Below are 25789 nucleotides of genomic sequence, written 5' to 3'. Positions count from 1 at the left end.
GGTGTTGAGCGTTGAGGTGAGAACATGACACTGACCCACGGGTTAAGGATGGACTCTAGTTGGAGTCCAGTCAGAGTTCTGGACTCAGATGAGAGTCAAGTCCGAGTCAGGTCAGAGTCAGGTCAGAGTTGACATGTTTCACAGGCCAAAACCATCTGGAGTGGAATGGACTCTATATAGACTCTACCTGGAGTTTCAGAGTTGATCCAGACTCAGACTGTACTCAAGTTGGACTCCATCCAAATCCAGGTTCACTCTGATAGGTTTAAGCTACCAGAGTTACTCAGAGTGGAGCTAGAGTGGAGCTGGAGTCTAACCATAGTCTAGTGAGAGCCAGGTCAGAGTTCAGCCATATAAAATGTGGCAATCTTGGCAAGTTGGGCTAAGAGTCTGAGTTGAATTTATACTGATTTTGATTCTCATATTACTCGGCAATGGAGCCTTCTAATATCAAATCAATCACAGATATTGTTATTTTTTTTCTATGGAGTAAGTTAGAGGTTATTACACAACTGTTGACTCTCTTCTGAAGCATGTGTACATTAGTAGATTCCTATTGTTCAAATCACAAGTTCAATTGCATTTGTAATGACTCTTATCTGAGTCTATCTGAGTCTCAGTGTTCTTTGGAATGGGTGCATAATATTATCAGATTATAAGATTAAGAGTTTATATAACTTACTCCCATGTGACTAATGCAATCTGAGTCTATTTAGTGTACTACTCTGAGTAGCATTTAAATTGTTTGATAATTTACCAGAACTTCAAATCACCACTTCATACATGACTTATTGAACTATTTGATTGTGAATTAACACACAGAGTCATTCAGGACAAGTGTAATCTATCTGAAATCTTGATGGAGTTTTGGGTTCAATCTAGATAGAGTCTAAACTGACTCTGGATGAGTGGAGACCAACCGTAGTCTGAGTGGACTCTCACTCAACTCAGATAGACTCTGCTTGGAGTGTAGTCAGAGTCCCAGAGTCCAGTCAGAGTCCAGTCAGACTCATACAGACTCTACTTAGACTCTACTCAGACTCTCAGAGTTCAGTCAGAGTTGAGTCAGACTCAACCTAGACTCAGCTCAGACCCGTGGGTCAGTGTCATGTACACGTTGAGGTGAGCGTGTTGACTATGAGCAGGAAAATGTGGTAGTGATTTGTGATGACACTCACAGTTGCACAGTTGCGTGGAATATAAAGGACACTAGAACAAAGCAACATGAGGTTGTAAGGGCAACCTCAAGATGGCCAACAGCGCAGGCCTAGCAGAGGGAGAATCCAAAGATAATGAATAAGGCTAACTACAATACATGAGAGGGCTGCTCACCTAGCAGAGGGAGAATCCAAAGAGAACAGGATAAGGATTCTCCATGCTAGGAAGCGAAGTATATACTGTAGTAGCGTGAGAGGAATGCAGGATAACTGTACAGTACACCAGCCACAAGTCCGAACAAATATCACAAGGTACAAGGAAACATGTGATAATGAAGTGGAGGGTAAATGCACAGGAGTCGTGCCAGCGACTTGGGGAAGTAAGGGCAAAGAGTAATGAAGTGGGGGAAAAGGATAGAGGTAACCCGGACGAGCCCCGAAGAGTATAGATGAGTCCGAGCGAGTCCGAAGTGTCCGAGACGAGTCCGAGGTGTCCGAGACGAGTCCGAGCGAGTCCGAAGTGTCCGAAGTGCGGGAAGACTCCGGAGTCACCGGACGCGGCTCGGATGCGAAAGGAGTGGGTGGAAAGGAAGTGGAAAGGAAAGGGAGCGAAAAGGAATGAAGGGGAATGAAGGGAATGTAGGTAAGAGTCCATGGGATGAAGGAAAGGAGAGAAAATAGAAGTGTCCCCTTACAGAGGTGATGTCATCGACCTGCTGAACAACACATTGCAGAATCAGCGTGTACTCACCTCTAGGCCGATACAATGCTTTGTTGTAATGCACCGACTGTCAAGCTGATGATGTAGGTCGTCAGTATCTTGATTATTGGGACAAAGGGGATTGATAGAGTCTAACATATAAAACAGGGCAGGAAGTTGGCAGGAAGTGACCACAAGTCGACTTCTTTCATCGGTCATCAGAATGTCCTCCGTATATGTTCCCACTCCCTGCCCCATTCTCTCTACTGATATGTCCTTTACGCTTGCCCACGCACCTGTTCCCGTCATCTCCGCCCAGATGGAGTTCACCCATGACATCCTAGAGGCCTGGAAGCGGGAGAACGATGCTGGGGGTGAAAGGATTCACCGGAGGAGTCAACGGCACCAGCCTAAGGCAAACAACGACCATGGAGAAACCTCTTCCAATGATGGCAACGATTGAAGCTTCCCAGGCAATCAAGGCAAGATCCCAAAGCCTGTTGGCGAGCCTGGACACTGTCCTGAGACTGGTGGGTTCCCGTTGAAGGAGCGCCTTCTGAGGGTTGAGATGTGGGATGAGGAAACATACAACGACGTCACGGTAAGTTACTTCTTCTAATACATATTCAATACTAACCTCCAACAACCTCAGAGTGCCGTCCGTAAAGCAGCCCAGGTCGCTCTGAACCTTTCTGTCAGCTTCAAGTTTCAGGAGAAAGCTAAAGTCGATATTATTTGTGCCAAGGTTGGTCTACAATGTTGTCTCGGACACCAAGCTCATATATTTCTATAGATGGCCCACAAGTGGAGCTTTTTGAACGAATACGAGGATCACTGGCCTGCAAAGAGTATGCTCAAGGCATATCTCAAGTATACGTCGGAGTGTGCTTGAAAGGATACCAAGGATGCTGCGGAAGAGTTAGAGAGGGATGTATGATGACCTTACTTGTATAGCATGCTACTAGCAATTCATTCACACGTTTCGGTCGATGTTCAATGGCAATAACACTTTGTTAAGTAAGGTGCGTTATTGATTAAACAATTATACAGATTACGCAGTGGACAGCGTGTTGTTGAACCCAATTTTGAACCTGATTCGGGTCAAACACCGTCACTAATGTCCATCATATCGTCCTCTTCCTGAGCATCATCCGTAATGGGGAGTAGAAGGGTCTGAAGGCAGATGAGGAAATGGAATGGAATTGATGATCTTAAAACTTACTCGATTCAACGAAACAACAACCGATACTTCTCTCCCAGCCCACAGTATCCCACACACCACTGCATGACTTTGGATGGCTGACGAGTGCAGAAGCTTGGGGATAGTGTCGATGGTAGACTCAACTATCATGGCGCATACATGAGGCCAATCAGAGAAGGGGTCCTTTTGAATGGCAGCCTTGTTGTACCGGCGCACGATGATCCATGCTTCATCTCTTTGCTGACCTTCGGCCTTGAGGATGTGGTCAATCCTGGCGGCGAATTCGGTAGCATGTTGGTCACAGACTAGGACTATTCCATTGCCATTGTGCTTTGCAAATGTAGTATACCGTAAGTTGACAATTGTTAAAACATTGATGAAGTCGACTTTGGGCGGGGGACAACAATCCGTAAAAAGGTGCCGAAGCTCAGGGGAAAGCGCCTTGGCGTGTTGGCTGAGTGTGTGGCAAGACTCGGTCTGAATCCCAGCTCCATCAGAGGCCAGAGACCCATGAGTGACAGTCAAAACAAGTGATCCAAAGATTTCGGCACAGTATTGGATTGTTTGTGATGATGCATTGATCGACTTTAATAACAGCGCTGTAAGGTTGTTACGTTGGTGCCAGGTCCTTCCGATTGTGAGTTCATATTCCCCTAGATAATCTGTATGAATCGAGTCTGATGGTACATGAAGGCCAAGCTTACCCTCCTTGTAGTTGGTTGATATCCACTGTAGCTTTCCGATAACTCTCTCCATGGGAAATGTCCACCACCCATGGACTGGTCCATAGAGTAAAAGGTACTTGGCGAGATGCATGGATTGATGATGATTGGGATGGCAAACATACTCTGGAAACAGATCTTTGAGGCCCTTGTAATATGCCGTCATATGGCGTAAGTATTCGTGTGCGTGCAATTGAGACGTCTCGTGGGATGTCGCAATATTGATAGCAGAAATAAGAGACAGTGTGAGGGATAAGAGTTCGGTGTAACAGTTTCTTGTCTGGGGTGAGTGCGGCACATGAGAATGCTTCGACCAGAGTCGTGTCAGTGTGATGGGATAGTAGATGGTTGCTGCTGTCCGCCACTGGTCCGCTTTCAGTTTGCCCGTGTGATCGCCAAGGTTGTATGGGACGTTCGTAAGCCACGATGGCGTAACAGTGTTCCTGATATCCCGCCATAGCTCCTCCATATCACTTTTGGACATAATCTTGCCATGGTCGAACCCACTTAGATTCTCTGAGCTGTCATCTCTATCGTCTTCGTCTCCACCATCCCCGTTATCCTGAGGAGGTATTTCATTGTTTGCTTCACTTCGACTCTGACGCTAGTTCACAGTGCATGTAAATTCAGAATAGGTAGCAAAGTGATATGCGAGTGTACGTACCCAAGTGACCAATAATGCTGCATAATTTGCACGACTGGGCTTTCTAGGATGTGGAGTGCTGGGGAATGATAGGTCCAGCACCTTGCAAACATACTTGAGAGCCGCAAGGTGATAGCCGGCATAATGACCCTGCCACCACTCTACCAGGTGAGCGTCCATTGGGCGCTGGAGCACAGTCAGCATCTTCTCCATGCTCGATCTTTCCATCTCTTTGGCTGGAAGAGGATTTGAATCTGTCAGTTCGATCGGATATGGTAGTATACCGTCTAACTGCTTGTGAGCGCGATCATTGGATTTGGCGTCATAACCAAGGATATTTGTAAAGTGCTCCTTGAGAAGTCCCAAGAATAGGTTGTGCATGGAGTCAACAACAATGAAGCAGCTGGGGTCAAAGTAAGGAAGCCTTAGAAGCTCACTGTATCGCACTCCAGTCTGATCGAAAGAACTCTGCGCTGTGTCATCGGTGGGTGCGGATTGAAATGCCTCTGCATGTGCACGACACTGGTAGTTTTCACGCCGTGGCCACGCGGTGAGATTCCAACATCCGAAGGCGTGTTGCAGTATAATACACTTGCAGGAAGGACAGGTCGTGATGTCAGGGCCGTCATCCAAAGACGGTGGAATAGATCCAGGGAGGCGACACAGGCAAACAGCACAGTAGAACATATGAGTGCAAGCGGAGAAGCCTCCAAACTTGCGAGCAGCAGGCAGGTCGCAAACAACACAGACGAGGGCGCTGTAAGGGGACACTCCTATTTTCTCCTATTCCCCTGTCCCTCTCCCTTCCTCCTTCGTTTCCTTTCTCCCTTCCTTCATCCCATGGACTATTATCTACATTCCCTTCATTCCCTTTCCTTCCCTCTCGCCCCCTTACCTTTCCGCTTCCCTTCCGTTCACTCCCTTCGCATCCGAGGCCCGTCCGGTGACTCCGAAGTCTTCCCGCGCTTCGGACTCGCCTCGGACTCGCTCGGACTTGTAGATACACTTCGGGGCTCGTCCGGGCTACCTCTATCCTCCTTTCCCACTTCATTACTCCTTGTCCCCACTTCCCCAGGTCGCTGGCACGACTCCTGTACATTCCCCTTCCACTTCATTATCACATGCCCCCTCATATCTTGTGATATTCGTTCATACCTGTGGCTGGTGTACTGTACAGTTACCCTTCATTCCTCCCACGCTACTACAGTATATACTTCGCTTCCTAGCAAGGAGAATCCTTATCCTGTTCTCTTTGGATTCTCCCTCTGCTAGGTGAGCAGCTCTCTCATGTATTGCAGTTAGTCTTATTCATCTCTTTGGATTCTCCCTCTGCTAGGCCTGCGCTGTCGGCCATCTTGAGGTTGCCCTTACAGCAGAACAGGATCTCCCATCCTGGCACCAGAGCCCTATGGAAAACGTCCTGCGCCACTCCGGACTCGTTCTCAACGTCTCTCCGGTTTTGCGGACATTCCGGACGCTCTCCTGCTACTCCCACCCACCTCTGAGGACCCAAGGAACTCCATCCCTCGCTCCCTTGACGACTCCGAAATGCCGGGTGCTCCCAGCCAGATCCCGCCATCCGAGCCAGTCGCTTCAGGACCGGACTCCGAGACTTTGCAGACCTTGTGGGCTCAGACGTACGAACACCAAACCCAAATCAGCTCCATTCAGGATACACTTGCCCGAATTGAAGGACTCCTCCTAACACCCTGTCCGACTACTCCGAAAACAACTCCGGACTCCAAGCTGAGGGGCACTGAAGCCTCCCAGCATGCCCCGAGTCGATCCGAAATCACCCCGCGTTCCCGTTTGAAGCCCGCCTCTCCCCCGATCTTTGACAGAAACCGCAAGGATGGTCGCACGTTCTACAACGTGTGCTCCATCTACTTCCAGCTCTGTCCGGACCACTTCCCGACCGAGCAGGCCAAAATCCTCTGGTGTCTCTCCTTCTTCCAGAAGGATCGCGCCAAGGAGTACGCGGACATGGTGCTCCGGAGTCCGAAGGATCCGTACTTCGAATCCTGGGCCGCCTTCGCGACCAAATTCCGGACTCGCTTCCTTCCGGATCGGGAACGCGAAGCCGCCATGCTCAAGCTGGAGTCCACCCGGTACCACCAAGGGTGTCGGACTTTCCAGGAGTACCTCGACGAGTTCCGAGACCTTGTAGACCAGTCCGGATACTCCGAGGGCTCCAACATCACGATGAAGTTCCGTCGCGGATTGGACTCAATCATCCAGAGCCGCGTTGCCGAATCCGCAGACTGTCCGGACGAGGATGACTTCGAGGAATGGTACAGGGCAGCGCAGCAGGTTGCTGACAACCGTGCTGCTAACCAATCCTTCCACTTTGGCATGCACTCCGGAAACTCCGGACACTCCGGATCCCTCGTCCGACCAGCAGCCAGCTCCGGAGTCACTCGGACTCCTGCGGGTGTACTCCCCGCACCTCGGACTCAGCTCCCGCCTCTGCAACCCCGCTTCCAACTTCCGCCTCCTCCAAAGGCTCTCTCACCCGGCGTCCCCATGGACGTCAACCACACCCGCTCCCGGCCCGCCGCTTCACAGCTCTGCTACCGATGCGGCAAGCCCGGCCACATGTCCCGCGAGTGCCCACTTTGGTACGACGTCCGGTTCATGACCACCGAGGAGTGGATGTCCGCCATCGAAGATCTCCTGACCGCGGCCGATGTTGTAGAAAGTGCGGGGACCTCGGAAGGAATAGACGATGAGGGAACAGCCCCGGTTGAGGAATCGGACACAGCGGATTTTGTCCGGACCAACGAGTGATCAGTGCGACCTCGTTGGTAAATAACCGATTTGCTTGTCTTAGCGTAGACGAAATAGACGATTCCGATCACTCCGATGATTCGTCCGACGCTAAGCAAACGACTCCGGTTACAATCCGCACACTCCGAAGGTTTTGCCCGCAGTGGGAACGGCGGCTACCCAGTAGCTATAAGATCTCCGCGCTGCCCGGCAAGCTTTCGCTAGATATACCCGTTGAAGTGCAGAGCACGGATACACAACACCAATGCACCCTGCAGGCTCTGGTGGACTGCGGAGCCACCGGAGTCTTCATGCATCCGCGCTTCGCTGATGCCCATGGTTTCACCCGGCGCCAGCTGTCCGCCCCGATTCCGGTCTTCAATGTCGACAGATCACCAAATGAAAACGGATCCATCTCCGAAGTCGTGGACCTTGTACTCCGGTTCAAGGATCACACGGAACGGATGCTGTTCGCGGTCACTAACATCGGACGCCAGGACATCATCCTCGGATACACCTGGCTTCGGAAGCACAACCCCGAGATCGACTGGCAGATGAAGGAGGTGACCATGAGCCGCTGTCCGTCCGGATGCAATACCTGTCGGAAGGAGTTCCACCATGACAAGCTGACCCGACGCAAGGAGTCCGTACGACTCCGGGAGTGTCATACGGGTCCGATGCCAATGGTCGAGGAACTGCACTCGGACGATCTCCCACAGCTTCAGGACTGCGAGGTCGACAACGAGGACGATGAGGCCACAACTCCGGATGACTCCGGACTTGAGAAGGGCGACCGTATCTTCGCAGCCATTCCTCCTCCGACTCCGGAGTACCTTCGGAGTCTTCGGGAAGAACACGTCCGAGCTTCGAAGACGGTCTCGCAGCGCCTCGCATTGGCTTTCCAGCGCAACAAGCCCCACAATCCTCGGAACAGCGCAGTCCCGGACTTCCTCCAAGAATTCGAGGACGTCTTCGCCAAGGAGTCCTTTGATGAACTGCCCATGCCGCGTCTGTGGGATCACGCCATTGAGCTAATGGACGGAGCGGAACCGACCTCTACCAAATGCTACCCGCTGTCCCCCGCGGAGCAGAAACAGCTGGACGAGTTTCTGGAAGAAAATCTCCGGACTGGTCGGATCCGCCCCGGCAAGTCGCCCATGGCTGCCCCAGTGTTCTTTGTTAAGAAGAAGGACGGATCGCTCCGCTTGGTCCAGGACTACCGGAAGCTCAACAGCATGACGGTCAAGAATCGGTACCCACTTCCGCTCATCTCGGACTTGGTGGATAAACTCCGGAACACTCGCTACTTCTCCAAGCTCAACGTCCGGTGGGGTTTCAACAACGTCCGGATCAAGGAGGGCGACGAGTGGAAGGCCGTGTTCCGGACTACGCACGGACTCTTCGAACCATTGGTAATGTTCTTCGGACTGACGAATAGCCCATCCACCTTCCAGACCATGATGAACGACCTCTTCCGGGAGCTCATTACGGAAGGTGTGGTCATTATCTATCTGGATGACATTCTGATCTACACCAAGACGCGCAAAGAGCATCGCCGGGTTCTCAAGCGAGTCCTAGAGATCCTCCAGCGGAACAAGCTCTTCCTCCGAGCGGACAAGTGCAACTTCGAGCAGACCAAGGTGGAGTATCTCGGAGTTGTCATCTCTGAGGGTAAGATCAAGATGGATCCCGTGAAGGTTTCCGGAGTCGCGGACTGGCCGACCCCCCAGACTCGGACTGAACTCCAATCCTTCCTCGGGTTCGTCAACTTCTACCACCGCTGCATCAAGGACTACTTGCATATCGCCCGGCCTCTCTTTGACCTCACTTGCGCAAAGGAATGGCAGTGGAACGACTCCGCTCAATCCGCATTTCTTCGGATCAAGGAGCTGATCACTTCGGAGCCCGTTCTGGTCTTTCCAAAGGAGGATCGGCCATACCGGGTTGAAGCGGACTCGTCGGATTACGCTACGGGTGCGGTCTTGTTGCAGCTGGATCCGGATGATGGTAAATGGCATCCTGTCGCATTCTACTCTAAAAGTCTACAGGCTGCAGAGCGGAACTACGAAATACACGACAAGGAGATGCTTTCAATCATCCGGGCACTCGAAGAATGGCGACACTACTTGGAAGGCGCAGAGACTCCGTTCGAGATCTGGACGGACCACAAGAACCTGGAGTACTTCATCAAGGCCCAGAAACTCAATCGTCATCAAGCCCGCTGGTCGCTATACCTCTCCCGCTTCGACTTCACTCTCCAGCACCGTCCGGGTCGGACAATGGGTAAGCCGGATGCTCTCTCGCGCCGCTCGGATCACTCGGATGGTAAGGATGACAACAAGGATGTGGTTTTACTTAAGCCGTCCTACTTTGCCGTCCGTGCCACGGGTGTCACTCTTGAAGGGGAGGAGAAGGATATCCTCATGGCTATCCGGACTGGAGTGCGGAATGCGAAGTTTGAAGATGCAGTGGCAAAGGCGGCAGAGGAGCTGAAGAAGACCCAGGGCAGTCGCAAGACAGTCCGGAGCGCGGAATGGTCTCAATCGGGCGGACTCCTGATGTTCCGGGGTAAGATCTACGTTCCGGACTCACCGGACTTGCGTCGGACCATTGTAGCTCAGCACCACGACACCAAGGTCGCAGGACACGCTGGCAGATGGAAGACCCTAGAGCTCGTTTCACGCAGCTACTGGTGGCCCAACATGTCCCGGTACGTCGGATCCTACACCCGCCATTGCGACCTCTGTCTCCGGACGAAGGCCCAAAGGCATCCGCCCATGGGTGAACTCCATCCGCTTCCCATTCCGGATGAACGCTGGGATCGTCTGAGTGTCGACTTCATCGTCGAGCTTCCGGAGTCCGACGGGTTTGATGCTGTCATGAACGTGGTCGACTCCGTAAGCAAACGTGCCCACTTCATTCCCACTCACACCACAGTGTCTGCCCTCGGATCCGCAAACTTGTACCTGCAGAACGTCTGGAAGCTGCACGGACTCCCTCGGTCCGTTGTGTCCAACCAGGGTCCGCAATTCGTCGCAGAGTTCACCCGAGAAGTCTACCGGATGCTCGGAATCAAGCTGGCTGCCTCCACTGCGTACCACCCTCAGTCCGACGGACAGACGGAACAGACCAACCAGAAACTCGAGTCCTATCTCCGGATCTTTGTCGGAGAGCGTCAGGACGACTGGGCTTGCCTCCTACCTATGGCGGAGTTTGCGTACAACAACCGGGTCCATGCGTCCACTCAGCAGTCACCCTTCCTCCTGGATACCGGCCGTCATCCTCGTCTCAGGTTCGAACCTCATCAGCCACCGTCTCGGATGGAGTCCGCAAACGAGTTTGTAGACCGGATGAAATCCGCAGTCAACGAGGCTCAGTCCGCATTGGTCAAGGCTCAGGACGACATGAAGCGCTACTACGATCAGTGTCGGACTCCCGCTCCGGAGTACCAACCGGGTGACAAGGTCTGGCTGGACTCGTCGGACATCAACCTTGCCCGACCCTCCCGGAAACTCGGACACGCACGACTCGGTCCTTATAAGGTCGTCCGGAAGGTTGGCAAGGCAGCGTACCGGCTCCAGCTCCCTCCGGGCTTATCCCGTCTCCATCCCGTCTTCCCCGTGGTCAAACTCTCTCCCTTCGTTCCGGACCCCATCCCGGGTAGACGCCCTGTCACTCTGCCACCTCCGCAGCTCGTTGACGGAGAAGAGGAGCATGAGGTAGAAGAGGTCCGAAATAGCAGACGGTTCGGTCGGGTCCTGAAGTATCTGGTGCGCTGGCAAGGCTATGGTATCGAGCACGACTCCTGGGAGCCCGCGAGCAACCTCCAGCATGCCGCCCGGAAGGTCAAGGACTTCCATGATCGTCACCCGGACGCAGTACGCGTACTCCGGATGAGTCCGATGAATCCGACGACTGCTCTACCTCTCCGGATGACTCCTGCAGCACTGGACCAGTCCTGGGAGCGTTGGCACAGTCGGAAGGCTCCGGGCTCCGCGCAGTCGTACTTCGACATCTTCTCGCAGCAATCCGGAGTTTCAGGGTTGGTGAATTCATGGCGCGGCAGGCAGGAATCTTCGCGTCGGGTCGCCGCAACCTTGAAGGGGGGGTGATGTAAGGGGACACTCCTATTTTCTCCTATTCCCCTGTCCCTCTCCCTTCCTCCTTCGTTTCCTTTCTCCCTTCCTTCATCCCATGGACTATTATCTACATTCCCTTCATTCCCTTTCCTTCCCTCTCGCCCCCTTACCTTTCCGCTTCCCTTCCGTTCACTCCCTTCGCATCCGAGGCCCGTCCGGTGACTCCGAAGTCTTCCCGCGCTTCGGACTCGCCTCGGACTCGCTCGGACTCGTAGATACACTTCGGGGCTCGTCTGGGCTACCTCCGTCCTCCTCTCCCACTTCGTTATTCCTTGTTCCCACTTCCCCAGGTCGCCGGCACGACTCCTGTACATTCCCCTTCCACTTCATTATCACATGCCCCCTCGTACCTTGTGATATTTGTTCGGACCTGTGGCTGGTGTACTGTACAGTTACCCTTCATTCCTCCCACGCTACTACAGTATATACTTCGCTTCCTAGCATGGAGAATCCTTATCCTGTTCTCTTTGGATTCTCCCTCTGCTAGGTGAGCAGCTCTCTCATGTATTGTAGTTAGTCTTATTCATTACTTTGGATTCTCCCTCTGCTAGGCTTGCACTGTGCGGCCATCTTGAGGTTGCCCTTACAAAGTCCTCTCAATAACTTCCTTCAGTACTGCAACTCATTGACGGAGATCAGGCACCCCATTTGACTGTATTCTCGCTACAGAAGCCGTGCGATACCCAAGGACTCCTCTCTGTTTCTGGTTAGTTACAGGTGTTGTTGTTTCGACATGCGGTTTCATCTCCTTGTCGAGGTATTCCAGGCCAATTGGATGGCCACCCGTCAGCTATCAAGTGCTGCCTCCATGCCCTCTTGATGTTTGAGCTTCAGCCGTCAATGACCAAGCGCCTGTCGCGGATCATGTCGAATGTGGTCCACATCCTAGGATTCCTCTCTGTCGTCAGCTCGCCAAACGCGCTGGATGCTATCTTCACTGAAGCATGCTTCAAGATGGTGTTTGGCGCGGCGCTCCAATACCTTCAAACATCACGATCAAAACAAGATTTTGCCAATGATTTCGTGGGCACTCAAAATGACAAAACAAAATGAGACGACGGAGCGAACCACCCACGTAGCTACACACCTAAATCGGCGTCAATTTTGAACACAACTTTGAGCCTTTGCCCCTCCTTCTATGCAGGCTATGGACGGACTTACCAATAGCGAAGGCGCCAATGGGTGCTCTGCTTCTTTAACTTAACTCGTGTCATGTCTCATAATTACACGCAGTAATGGATACTCATTCGGACTGATAACACACAACATTGTAAATACAAGTAAGGAAATAGATATCAAAGAAGGTCACGGTATTCGGCGTGGGCACCAACCATCTTCGAGATGACCTCAGATAATCCAAGAATGGGTCTGCCTTCAGTTGGGCTCATGATCCCTCGGCACAGAGGACAAGTAGCATGCGTGTCAAACCAAGTGTCGAGGCAAGTTGAGCAAAAAACATGCCCACACTCAATCCTAAATTGCGAGTCAGCTAGCTCAAACTCAATCCGTAGCTGTGGCAACTCACACACATGGCCGGGTCATGAAGGAGGTGCAAACAACGCATCGACAAAACTCTGCAAGAGCTTCAATTACCTGTATGGATAGGAGAGTTAGAAAAGTTCAGTATAGTTGATCACTGTACTTACACCTCGTTTACTTTCCACTTCCTGAGACACCAGACATGAGTAAGAGTAATCATATACATATATATGAAAGAATTCACCTGGGTCAGGCTGTCGCGAAGATTCTCAAGCACGGTGCAAGTGGCTTGCAACTCGTTGCAGTTGGCTCTGAGCCGGTCACAGTCAGACTGAACACCTTGATTGAGCCGTCTGAGGGCCTGGTGCTCAACACGTGTAGCAGTGTGCATCTGTGGAACAGTCAATCTGACGAACTAATACCCGGTCAAGCATATCACTCACCTTGAGAAGCGAGCGGTATGAGTTCTGTAGGTGAGTGTTGGTCAATCTAAGATCATTGATTGTTGCCTTCATATTGTCAAAATGGCGACTAGGATCGCCCTCAAGGCAAACGAGTTTATCCTTCAAAGCTTGAAGCTCCTAGCAAAAGTGATCGTCAGATTTATACAAGTATCAAGGTTGGAAAGTCAACAAACCATATGATACACCTCTTCCCGATTCTGAACGTCATTCACTGTAGCCTGGTGGGCAACCAAAGCCGCATCAGCTTGGTCAATTAGGCAAGACAAAGTCCAGTCATTAGCCTAGATAAAGAGAGCGAGGTCAGTACATAGACACAACAAGAACAACATGATTAAACTTACAGCCTTCGTGGCTTTCAGTTGCCCGGCTAGTTGCCCAAGCTCGGCAGCATAAGCTTCATCGCTAGCACCAGCAGGTCACAACACGATTGGGGCAGAGCCCTCATGGTCGCCGGCGGTATTGTCCATGATGAAGTTGCGAAGTCGATCGAAGGATTGTATCAAGAGAAGGATTGTAGACAACTGTTGATAGGACAGAATAGAGGCCGTTTATATAGATTCCGTGCAAAGGAGTCCGAATTCAGAGATAAAGTGGTCGTCCACATACCGATTGATCTTCCAGCCTCTTTCCAACCTCTTTCAGCCACAAACATGACGCACTGTGAAACACCAGAACCACCTCATTCTCAGGGTTACACTCATGCATATGTGGAGTCAGTGACAGATATTCACAATCAGTTTCTCGCTTTGTTTTTGGGTGACACTTTGGAAAGATCCCTGATTGCCGATTGGGATGGCCAACTACAATTGGTAGGCACCATATATAGCTCTTTGTTCCTCGATCTTGGTTTGATCGCCAAGAATGGAACTGTCCAATAGTAGCCGGCTCTACTATGGGGACTCGCTACGCGCTTACCACACGCAGCACAACTCGCACACGTGCAACACAACTCGCACCACGTACTCACTCCCCACACTCATTTCCACCACACCAACTTGCATTTATTAGTTGCTGCTAGTTTGACAAGCCTACGCTAGATCATGGTGAATCTCGCTAACTCATATCAGTACTATGTGTCATAATCTGCCAGTGAGTGAAATGAGTGCCCATCCAACAAGAAGGCCCTGACGTCAAATTAGAACCTGCGTGTTGATCATGTTGGTGGCTGAAAGACTGCCATTCAACAGCTATATGCACATCATGAATTATCTCGGAAAGTCAACCCGCTGTTACTTTCTTCTAGCTGTAACCTCACCCTGGTGGCTGAAAGGCCGCTGGAGTCGCCACTTCCACATGTAGTGATCACCGAATGTTTCAGGGAGTAAAGCTGCCGCTGCTTTCTTCATCTCTTCTGTTGCGTCATGTAACTTACACCCTGGAGAAAGATGGACTCTTCCTTACAGTATGGATTCCTTTGAAGCCTTTGAATATCCTCAATGTCATCGTCATCCTCGATTTACCGCCCCTACTAAGATCAACAACAGTATTTAAACCGCAGTCCGCAATGTCCAAAATCCCAGCTTTCTCTACAATCAGCTACCCCCAACCGTTATACGCCATTGATCATGCACAACTCACCTCGCAACTCTGTCTCTGCCATGTCAACATCTTCCTCTGACTTCTATACTGATGCGGCGAGCAATTTCACAGACAACCCGCCTGATTGTTCTGGTTCTGCTACTCCTACGCTCATCCCCCTCGCAGTTCCTCAGCCGACGTCACCATGCGCTCCAACCGAACATGCTCATCGATGGACACTTCCCCCCTTGTGGATGCAGCCCCTGGCCTGCCCATCGCCCCATACCCCAATCATTCGTTTACGTCTTTTTCCTTTCCGCCTCCTCCCCATATGCCCAACCCCCAATCCCTGTCACTTTTTGATATGCCACTTATGCCGCCGCCTATGATGCCCCCATCTACACATAATTCTTCTATGCCATCTTTGACATATATGCCTACCACATCCTATAATCCTACTCCCTCACATATGCCTTCCAATTTTGTTGCAGCAAACAATTTCCCCCAATTTTCTGACTCATTTAATTTTTCCATCAACAACTTTTTCCCTTTACATGCTCCCATGAGCAACGGCGCTCGCTCTTATGACCATAGTTCTAGTAGGTGGTAATGCTTCATATTGATGATCCTTTTTGCTGACAACCTGTACCAGATATGACACTCAGGCTGATCCCTACATCGCTTGCCCCAACAACGTCCAATACTTCTACTGCCACGAACTCTGTGCCTATTATATCAGGTAAGATAAATTGACAATCCATGACTATCTTTTCACTCATATAAATATCTATTTAGCTTTGAGCTTCCCTGTCCCATTCAGTTCCGACTTCCAACCCCAGTTGCCACCCAATGTGTACAGCATTTGTCTCCAGTCTCAGCCGTCCGTTACACCTTCCCTTAATCCACACAGTGCCTCAATATCTGCACCGACACCAAGATACCCCAGCCTCGTCCATTCCCCCCCCTCCCCTCTCTGGCTTAAAGCGCCAATGTTCTACTGACAACAAAGGCACTGTAGATGGCAAAAAGTGTCGGCGCCTTTTCCTCGGTATCTCTCAGTCTCAACCAGATTTTACATCAACAACTATTGACGACGCCATGGAAGGCTCGTCTGAGCCGGCTCCAAAGGGGAAGCACAAGAGAGGTTCACAAGCAAGGGGGGTTAGGATGGCCTGAACCGAATCACTCTTGTCCTTGCGGCTCGAGGTTTTGGAGCTGAAGAAGGCCCGTGTCGAAAGCCAGAAGTTTGAACAGGCTCGCAACTCCTCTCATACTGAGGCCTTGCAACGTGAAAACAATCTGCGTAACCTTCTCTTCTTCAAAGACAAACAACTCGCCGATCTTCGAAATCAGCGCTCGTCCCCCTCCCAAGATCTCCTAGATCTACAGTCACAGTTGCACGCTCTTGAGCAAGCCAAACAAGATGATGCAGAGGCTGCAGAAGTACAATACCGGGAGCTCAAGGAGCGCTACGATACTCAGCTAGAGGAACTTCAGCGAGGTATTGATGTAGCAACCAGACAGCAACTACACGAGGCGTCCACCAGTGAGCGACATCTTCAGACGATCAAAAGCCTAGGTCAGCAATTGCAGAAGATCGAAGCCAAAGCATCTGAGAAGTATCAGGAGCTGGAGAAGCAGTTTGCCGATGTGTCACGACAGTGGAGGCTAGATGAAGCTCGGCATCAAGAGGACCACGAAGGAGTTGTGGCGAGCCTATGCACTCGCATTGAGGAGGTGGAGGATGAGTATGCCAAGCTTGGATCTGAGGCTCAAGCCCAACGCCGCACACTTGAAGATCAGTATAAAGATCAGTTGCAAGCCGCAACACAGCAGTGGGAACAAGATCGTAGGGAGGACCATCAGCGTGTGGTGGAAGAGTTAAATGGTCGAATTGTTGAACTGGAGAGCGTGTATGCCAAGCTTGGATCCGACGCTCAGGACCAACGCCAACAACTTGAAGCCCAGTATAGGAATCAGAGCGCCATGGGCGATGGGAACGACTCTCAGTGTCAGCAGATTGAAGATCTCGAGTGTCAACTATCCGATCTTCGGCAGCAACATCTCCATGATATGGAGGAGGCCAAACAGCGCTACGACTTGTTGCAAGACTCGACTTCAAGGGATCGACAGATGCTTGAAGACGACTGGCAGAAGCGGCTCGCCAGTTTGGAAAACACCCGTCATCAGGATGTGGATCATGAAGCTGGAATCGCTGCAGGCTTTCAGGCGCAACTGCGGCTTCAACAAGATGTCTTGGATGATCTTCAATCTCGGATCTCCGCCATGCAGGATCAGCACAAAAAAGAAAGACAAGATGCCGAGACCCACCAAAACGAAATACACCAGCAACTGCAGCAAGCATGCCAGAACTTAGAAGAAGCAGAGGGACAAATCACACAGTATCAAGAATTAGAAAATGCCCAGCAGCAAACTCCAACAAGCACGGCAGACATGGCTAGAGCCTTGGAGACTGCGATATCAGACGCCCAGCGGGACGCAGAAGCCAACTTCAATGCTTGGAAAGCAGCCCACGAACAAGAACTTCAGGTATGTGCTAACATCAATTCTGGTCTACTTTTCTATAACTAAGACTACGTAGGCTGAATGTGATGCATTGCGTGGAGAGCTACATGATCTCTGCGCCCACTGTCAATCGCTTCAACAGGTATCTATGGCGGGTTATCTCCATCTGTCCACCATCTAACAGTTATTGTCAGGGTACGGTGACAAACGATGTTGAGATGGACAGAAGTAGCTTCGCATCCGGGAGACGACATGGCAAGCAGTGTGAAGTTCTTGATGTACGTACCTCGCTTGACGCTCACCTTAGAATGCTGACTCACCTCACGCCATCAGGTCCGTTCATTTTCCCGTCGTCCTGTTTACCCACCTGTGGCAACATCACGAAGTGGCTTGGGATTTTCTTCGCTGCGGAGGGTCAACCTCCAAATGCCAGTATCTAATATTCGCTCTACTACATTGCAGTCCTCCAACCCTGTTTGCAATGCCACCCCTGGTCCAAGTTCACGTCCCACTATCCCATCGCGCCCATTGGCTGGTTTTGCGATGCCTCCAACGATGCGAGCACCTATCAACCCCACAGCAACTCCCTCAACTATGGCAAATGCTTCAACTTCTGCTCACCCTTGAACCATTGCTCCGCCATTACTCACCCCAGTAGGCGGGCGTTCTGGCACCCATACACCCATTTCCTCTCACCAACCAACCCCAACCCCCCATTCTCGTCAGGCTACACCCCCTGTATTCACAACACCAATCCCAGATGGACCACCCACAACTACGCTGCAGCGTGCAGGGTCGCATCCCCAGCCAGTCAACTTCGAAACCGCAATGTCTGGCCTAGAGAATCAACTTATGACTGCCCTAGGAAACATGGTTACAGGTCTAGCTGCAAATCTCATGCAAAACAACAATTGTTCTGCTTCGCACCCCCGAGCCTCGAGGGTTAATCCATCAAGTGCATACTCACAAACACATGAGCCAAAGACGCGGGATCCAGGCAGAACTAGAATGATGGTGCGAGATTTTGCTCCAACTCGTGACTTAAACACATCTTAATTGCAATTATAGAACCTTGTTCGAAGCAAGATGCGTACTATGCTTCATATCGACCAGGACTCCGAGATCATCGCAGCAATTGGCCGCCACAATGTCACCGCTTCTGTAGAAGAGGTAACTACTTGGGAAGAAGGGGATCGTAATCCTCCACCTCTGCATCCCCTCCGACCGTTTTGGCCAAAACTAAATCACAAATGGAACCACGAGCTTGCTTTACAGTTTGCGGAGGAATTCTGCAATGAAGAGTGTGAATTCGATACGGAAGACGTGAGGGAGCACTTCACATCTCGGCTTAAAACCCTCCATACCTACATTTCCCACAACTCTATGTACACGGATGGTGGGGAGGCACTCCTTCAGGTTGAGCGTGGTCGCTCTCGGCGTGCACGAAGGCAAGGAACAGTCAGTCACAACATCAATTTGACGCCTGGATTTCTGCTGACATCCAGATAGCTCTACGACAATCGGATAAGGATCATCGAAGGCAACATTCAAGCGGGTGAGAGCGCTGTGTGGATGCTGCTCCATGACATGGTTAGGGGGCTCGGGCTTCTCGGGATGAGCACAGACGAAAGTGACCCCGAGGACAATACCTCGGTTTCCATCATCCACAAGGACTGGTGCTCACCCGAAGTTATTCGCCTTCTGCAAGTCATCGATCGTCACCGCCAGGTTATCAATTGTTATGGAAATGCCAGGGCCGGTGCTCCACCTCAGAGCAGGCGCCGTCATCTTGGTGGTCCAGTCAGCACACGCAAACCAATTGCTGGGCTTCCCAGAAACTGGTATAATACAATTTGGTATAACTCCCTCTCGCAATCGCAACTCACCGGCCTAGGTGCTCTCGCAGAATTCCCTTTGCCAATTATTAATGACGACGACTAATCTCATCTTTAATTATATCAAGTACATTTATCTACCGTTTGTTTCCTACTTTATCTATCAACATTGAATGACAGCAACTAATATTCCCAGCGAGAGCGTGTCACTAATCGCAAGAGCGCGCGCTGGAAGCGACATCCACTGCGGATCACCATTACTTTGTCGCAAGAAAAACCAACTGACATAAATGTACCCTATTACTCCTATATTTGTCCCCTGATATTCCTTTTCTTCGCCTTCATGTAAAGTTGCAGTGAAATTATTTATCCAACAAATGGAACATCTTCTGGAATGTAAAAAATATGTCTGTGGTCAAAGTAGACATACAAATCATCATTTTGTCAATCTCTTTAGATTTAAGCAAAGAGATGCTTTGTCAATTGGTTCTTCCAAAGTCAAACTTTTCTATTGTTTGAACAAAGGGATTGCTTTGTCCAGAGATAAAACATGGCCTATAGGAAAGGTTTACCAGCAGGTAAAGCAATGGCCAAATGTTATCTTTGTTGTTCACTTTATCTTTGCTTTCATTTTTCATTTGTCACAGGAAAAATATGCTGTTAAATAATTTAGCCATCCAACACTTTGTTAACAGTTGAATAATAAATATATTCATGGATGAATCAATTGGAAAATTGTACATTTGAATTAATTACTTTATCTACGGAAATACTGATGGCTTCCTGCAGTGATCAGTCGCGTAGGTGAGTAGGTGAGTGAGGGAGCCAGTGACACAATAGGGAGTTGCTGAGTGAGTCATTGATCGCCTCGCTCAGCGAGTCACTATGTTTTCCTTTGGAGAAAAGGTGAAAGAAAAGAACATATTTTAAGCTCACCAAAACATATTGCAAAACATTAAATTTTCTACAGGATATAAGCTAATAAAAATGAGAAGTTTTCTATGACTTTTATGAATTCAAAAAATATACATTACAATAGTCCGGAAACCTATTAGGAAAAGTTACGCTGTCGAGGAGGAGAAAACCTTGGAGAAAATAAGCCCCTTTGTTTCAGGGGGAAGTTGAAGAAAGGGGGAGCTTTTCTCCAAGTTTGGTGCACGGTGAAACATAGATCAAAAGCCGATGTTTTGCGGAGGCAAAGACTCAGGTAAAAGGCAAGATTCTGCAGAGTTTTTGACTCTTAAATTACAGGTTATTTCTACTCTACGAAAACACTTGGAAAGTACGGCGACATTTTTACCCCCCCTTTTCACCTGGGGAAAAGGGGTCGCTGCATGCCGTGATTGCTGGGCCGGGTACGGGTGAAGGTTGGTGCTGATGCTCCCTATGAGGGGACCCTCCACCATATTGGTCCTTGCTCCGCTTGTAACTGTTTGGTCTTCATACCTTGTGATATGACTATTACACCCTCCGACTCTGTGAAGGCCAAGTTACTGCATACCGCTTCATGCTCTAGATCCCTCTGACACAGTGAGTATCTTGCTACCCTCCACTCTCCTTTCTTACCCTGCCTTCCCTTAGAACATATTCTATCTCTGTCCCAATAGTTTTGTTAAAGTTCCAGAGGATGTCACAGAGGATGTCGCAGAGACTTTTAGGGAGTGCTCTCAGTTTCAAGGAAGCTGAGAATAGACCCATCTTATTGATGGCAGTTTCTTTGGACTACATCTTATCCATGTACAACTCAGCCTCTCGTTCTCACGCCGGATATGTACTTGTGGATGTCTATATGTGCTATGTATTCAAAACTTAGCTAGAATTATGATTTGGAAGTACGTAGGAAGAATAGTAAAGCAAAACTGTCACTACACAACTTGAACGAAAACATGATTACATTATGACACACTCCTTATCCTCCACCTTTGCACCCTGGAAGCCCATCTCTGCGAAGGTCGACGCTCCCGTTTGTTTGTTGGGCCGTGTACTTGCTTGGGAAGTTCCTCCACCTCCAAAACCAGGGCCACCACCCATACCGCTGGCATCCTCACCATAGCCTCCTCCAGAAGGTATACGTGCGGGGGAGGGCCGGGGGGAGTGTGAAGGCGCACGACCACCACTGCTTGTGGGTCTCTGTCCCGGTGGGGGTGACCCGGAGGCAGCGCCGGGATCCGTCAACGTATACCTTTGCGCAGCGGGGTACTGCCTTCCCCCAGCCGGCTGAGGTCTCAATCCGACGCCCGGACCTGCGGCAGGGGGCGGTCGTTGCCCGGGACCACCGCCTGGAAGCGGGCTCTGCATGGGCGGTGGCGAATGCTGGAGCCCATACGTATTGTTCTCTGGAACGGAAGGCATACGCCCGTGTTGCGGCTGACTGAGCGAGGGGGGATGGTATCCTTCGGGCATTGACAGCGAGTTCTTCCTGATGTTCTCAATCACTGATTGTCCGTTTCCGTAGTCCCCGCTCGGGCGGGAGTAGGAGTCAAGGAAGGAGTCGTTGGAAGTGGGGCGAGCTTCGGACCGCTGCTTGGCTTGAGTACGCTTGCGGACGAGCTTGACCTCCGTGATTGAGTCATGCTCCTGTCGAGAGAGAGGTTGGGCTGTTGGGCCGGTGAGCGCGTTGAGGCGTTCCTTGGCATCGTCATTGCCCTGGTCGGCAGCCTGCAATTCGTCCATGAGAGAGAAACTCGCGTGGATGCACGATCTCTTACTCACCTTCCTATACCACTTAGTCGCAGTCTCAATATCCTTGGGTCCACCGACTCCGACCTCTGCGTAATAACCCATCGCAAACATCGCGCTAGGAAGCCCTTTCCTCGCGGCCTTGTCAGCGAACGTCCAGGCCAATGCTTCGTCTTTCTCGAACGCCCCCTCGGCTCCGCACAGGAACCACTTACTCAATGCCATATCGGCCTCGACCTCTCCCTGCTGACTTGCCAACGAATAGTACTGCACGCTCAGCAGCGCATCAAAGGGGAAGGGGGGCTGGGCAAATTCGTAGGCGTGCCCGAGTTTATATTGGGCAGGTGGAAAGTGAAGGTAGGCCGCTCGTTCGAGGTGCTTGCGGGCGTCGAGCGCAGGGGATGACGATTGGGGGATGACCGACGCGAAAGCGGAAGCGGGCACGGTGATGTGGGAGAATTCACCAAGGAGAAGGAGGGCATAGACGTAGGCGGGTTGAGGAACATCGAGAGAAGCTAGCGTGGCAGCTCTATGGAGGAGTGGAATAGCCAGATCGACATTGGCTGGTAGACCGAGTTGACCCATAAGATGCGCCATTCCCAATCGCTGCGTGAAACTTAATGAACTACTCAAACGGGAATAGAATAAAAGACTCACGTAGAGGCAGCTTTCTACTCCATACTTCACACCTCTCTCAAAACAATCCTTCGCGTGCGAGACATCGTTGAAATTCTCGTAATCTCTGCCCAATCTAAACCACGCGGCGTGGTACCCCGATCTTGCCGCCGACTCGAAGTCTCGGAACGCAGAACGTGGGTCGTGACGAACGTGGTCTGGGAAGGCGCCTGACGCTTCGAAAGTGGCGCGCCAGTAGATGGCCTCGGCGACGTACGCAGGGACTGGTGTCTGGGGTGACCTGGGCGACGCGAGCTCGACGACGAGCGGAACGGCAGTCTGTACAAGACGCGCGAGCTGAGGGTCAGAGATGGTAGCCGGCCCCACGGGTATATCGTTTGACTGGGAATTCTGGCTGCGGTTGACGAGGAAGATGACATCACGCGCCCACGCCAGCCTGAGCGTCGGGTCGTGCGAAGGTGATTGAACGGTCGGTAGCGCCTGGAGCAAGGTCGCGATGGTGGGAAGGGTGGCTGTCAGAGATGGAGCCGCCGCCGTACTCCGTGGGGGCGAAGGAGCTTTTGGTGGAGGCCCGTACGTCGACATGATGGAGGGGGTCCGATGGAAGTTGGATTGCTGCGGTTGCTGGGGTGAAAAGGAAAGATTTGCCATGCCGTGTTCGATCGAGCTGGAATGGGGGATTGGAGGTGATTGTGCGTAGTGCGGAGGTTGTTGCGGTGGTGGAGGCGCAGCGTATGGTTGCGGGGGGTAAGGTGCTTGCTGGGGCGGGTATGGTGCTTGCTGAGGTGGATATGGTGCTTGCTGAGGTACGTAGGGTGCTTGAGGTGGTGGGGGGGAACTGTAAGCGTTCCAGGGCTGCCAGTTCGTACCCTGGGGTGGAGGCAGCGGCGAGGCGCCTCGCTGAGGGTATCCCCCCTGCGGCGGCAATGGTGACGGGCCTCTATTAGGTACAACAAAGCCAGGGCTGTAGTTGACACTCGACGCCTCAAGCGATTGGGCCATCTGTGACATCGATGAGGTGTTGCGAGGGTAGGCTACCATATTACGTGGTAGGGAGAAGCGGTTTACTCACATTCGCCGGTATTGAAGGATCTGCTCTGTACGGTCTCGGTGCAGCGAGGGGATTGTCGAAATGAGGAGGAGAACTGTAGTTTCCTCGATAGTCTGGTGGTAGCGGGGGAACAGGTGGTGGTAGTGAATTCTGCCTCTGGTTCTGGAGATACAGCGGTGAGAAAATCGCGTGAGACACGCAAGTGGACGGCCTGGTACTCACCGAATCGTAGGGCCGTGGTGGAACTGGGGGAAGTGAAGGTGCGCTCATTGTGGTTCGTTTCAACTTCGTCTCGGCTTCAAGAGCATGAAGAGCTCATCGATGGCGATGCCCTCACGTGATTGGCAACCGAGACTACCTGAACTCACCATCAATGATCAGACTTCCTGATCAAAGTTTCAGAAAGCTGCAGGCGTCAGCGCCGTCGCTCACCAAGTCACGGCAAGTCATCTGCGACGCGGAGGCTATGAACGACACACTCGTTCTTGACGCCTGTAGAGCCCATGAACAGCTCCGAGCGACCCCAGGCTTGGCCGATATCGCTAATCAGCCCAAGGAATTCATATCCAGAAGTGAAAGCTGCGCCCAAGTCGACTAGACGAGTACGCTACGCTAAACCACTGCAATCATTGATGGTTGACTCGCGTCTGTTTGGTAGTTTCATTGTTCGACCGACGTGCGCGAGTTCGTGGACACTGCACCATCAAGGGCACTGTGCCGGAGAATCCAGGTATGCAGGTGCCAATTGAATTCCGGTGCTCGCGCTCGACAGCACTGCAATTCTCAATCAAGCGATCGCAGCTTAGGCGTTGGCAGACTGGGCGTTCACAACGTGCGTAATCCCTGACTTTTGTACCAGACCCACCACTGATGTTTGGGATACTCAGCCAGCATCTGTTTCTACCATACCGGTGCGAGAGAATCATTATACGCAACGCGGTACTTGCACGACAATGGCAAACATCAGATTGCAAGGTAACGAAACCATTAACAAGATCGTTCAAATGTCCCAACTAAATAACCAACACAAGCCAACGAAGTGAATTACTCTTTCATGGTCCATGCATCCACTGAAGGCCTTACAGAACCATAGCGGCGCCAAGGATAGCGCCCACAAGCCCCACGCTGGCACCGACCAATCCTGCCTGCTCGCCAACGCGCATCATACCCTTGGCTGCGTTGGAGGTGTTTGCCGGAGCTGGCGTTCCCGACCCGCTGCTCGTAGCGGGCGCAGAAGTGGAAGCAGGCCTGGTTACTGAGGGAGAAGAGAGAGGTGCAGTGGTTGCGATGGAGGCGGAGGAGAGGGGAGTGGTGACGGAGGCGGAAGAGGATACGGCCTCGGTGGTGGCGGACCCTGTGACAGAGACAGAGTCCGAGAAGGCGCCGCTGGATGCTGTTGCGAATTCGGGGCGTCAGTACACATGGGTGTGGATCGGGTAAACGTAAAGGGTTCAAACATTCAACCTCAGGGGCGGCTGCGGGTGGAATCAAATCCAAAATAGAGTTCCCCCAACAAAGGAGAAGCGCGCGTCCTTACGAAAGGAAGAGGGGAAATAGAGGTTACCCACCAGCACCACAGAGAGCCGCCTGCAAGCCGAGGGCAGCTTGTTGCTCTTCCGCTGTGCATGCTTGTAGGCATGCTGTTGCGGCATCTTGGAAGCCGTTCGTGGTAGAGCATGCGCATGCAGGGTCCGAGCTACAATAGGTAGTGAATTTGGGAGTCCAGCGGACACAAGGTGTGTGAAACGCACAAGGCACACCCAGCGGTGGCCGCAGCCTGAATCGAGCATTGTAAGACGCAGCTCGGGATGCCGGCGGTCGAAGTAGGGGCTGCGACACCTGAGGTTGTCGCGCTAGCGGAGGATTCCTGGGCGGAGACCGACACCGAGACCGAGAGGAGAGCAACGAGGACGAGGAGTCTTTGGAACATCGTTAATGGCTTGCGTTAAGGGGAGGCTGGGAAGAGCAACGAAACGAACCACTGTGCAATATAAATCAGTGGGAAGCGCGCGCAGGTGTTTCGTTGCAGGGATGATGGTAAACAATCCGCAAGACACTCATGTTTCGCCTGTCAAAATGTCACCGATTCCCTCGCCACTAGCCGTCTAAAATTAGATAGAATGGAAATGCCGAATCAGGTGAAAGTGAACAATTCACAAGATACATACGCTTCCAACATCGTGCACCAATAACGATGATGATACACATGGAAGACTGCTTCCTGTGCGACACCGAGAATCGAAAACTTCCCACAGCGAAATATTTATTCCCAA

At 51.5% G+C, this 25789-nt stretch overlaps 6 protein-coding genes across 6 annotated transcripts; 3 read left to right on the top strand and 3 right to left on the bottom strand.

Annotated features, from left to right (window-relative positions):
• Positions 1-2080: 2080 nt before the first annotated feature.
• On the top strand, positions 2081-2749 carry PC9H_008851 (uncharacterized protein; the record flags this gene model as incomplete). The annotated part of the gene is made up of 4 exons (XM_036778358.1): positions 2081-2231; positions 2331-2458; positions 2510-2602; positions 2651-2749. 4 exons carry the CDS (start codon positions 2081-2083, stop codon positions 2747-2749), a joined length of 471 nt encoding a protein of 156 aa, XP_036629786.1.
• A 9021-nt stretch (positions 2750-11770) lies between these two features.
• Positions 11771-12381, top strand: TSC2_1 (Tuberous sclerosis 2-like protein; the record flags this gene model as incomplete). Its single annotated transcript, XM_036778357.1, has 2 exons — positions 11771-11788; positions 12046-12381. 2 exons carry the CDS (start codon positions 11771-11773, stop codon positions 12379-12381), a joined length of 354 nt encoding a protein of 117 aa, XP_036629785.1.
• Positions 12382-12623: 242 nt separating this feature from the next.
• Positions 12624-13738, bottom strand: PC9H_008849 (uncharacterized protein; the record flags this gene model as incomplete). Its single annotated transcript, XM_036778356.1, has 8 exons — positions 12624-12801; positions 12854-12921; positions 12975-12995; positions 13052-13198; positions 13251-13388; positions 13445-13552; positions 13613-13651; positions 13697-13738. The coding sequence occupies 8 exons, from the start codon at positions 13736-13738 to the stop codon at positions 12624-12626; spliced, it is 741 nt and encodes a 246-aa protein (XP_036629784.1).
• Positions 13739-15351: 1613 nt separating this feature from the next.
• Positions 15352-19256, top strand: PC9H_008848 (uncharacterized protein; the record flags this gene model as incomplete). The annotated part of the gene is made up of 9 exons (XM_036778355.1): positions 15352-15388; positions 15442-15528; positions 15700-15950; positions 15996-17339; positions 17392-17457; positions 17510-17593; positions 18042-18329; positions 18384-18773; positions 18825-19256. 9 exons carry the CDS (start codon positions 15352-15354, stop codon positions 19254-19256), a joined length of 2979 nt encoding a protein of 992 aa, XP_036629783.1.
• A 1784-nt stretch (positions 19257-21040) lies between these two features.
• On the bottom strand, positions 21041-23786 carry PC9H_008847 (uncharacterized protein; the record flags this gene model as incomplete). Its single annotated transcript, XM_036778354.1, has 5 exons — positions 21041-21808; positions 21863-22435; positions 22487-23467; positions 23538-23678; positions 23739-23786. 5 exons carry the CDS (start codon positions 23784-23786, stop codon positions 21041-21043), a joined length of 2511 nt encoding a protein of 836 aa, XP_036629782.1.
• Positions 23787-24595: 809 nt separating this feature from the next.
• PC9H_008846 (uncharacterized protein) lies at positions 24596-25446 on the bottom strand (the record flags this gene model as incomplete). Its single annotated transcript, XM_036778353.1, has 3 exons — positions 24596-24909; positions 25085-25212; positions 25268-25446. The coding sequence occupies 3 exons, from the start codon at positions 25444-25446 to the stop codon at positions 24596-24598; spliced, it is 621 nt and encodes a 206-aa protein (XP_036629781.1).
• Positions 25447-25789: the final 343 nt, after the last annotated feature.

Source organism: Pleurotus ostreatus (genome assembly GCF_014466165.1).
Source record: "Pleurotus ostreatus strain PC9 chromosome Unknown scaffold_6, whole genome shotgun sequence".
Lineage (NCBI taxonomy): Eukaryota > Fungi > Basidiomycota > Agaricomycetes > Agaricales > Pleurotaceae > Pleurotus > Pleurotus ostreatus.
The sequence above is the reverse complement of the archived record's forward strand: the minus strand, read 5'-3'. Positions and strand labels throughout refer to the sequence as shown.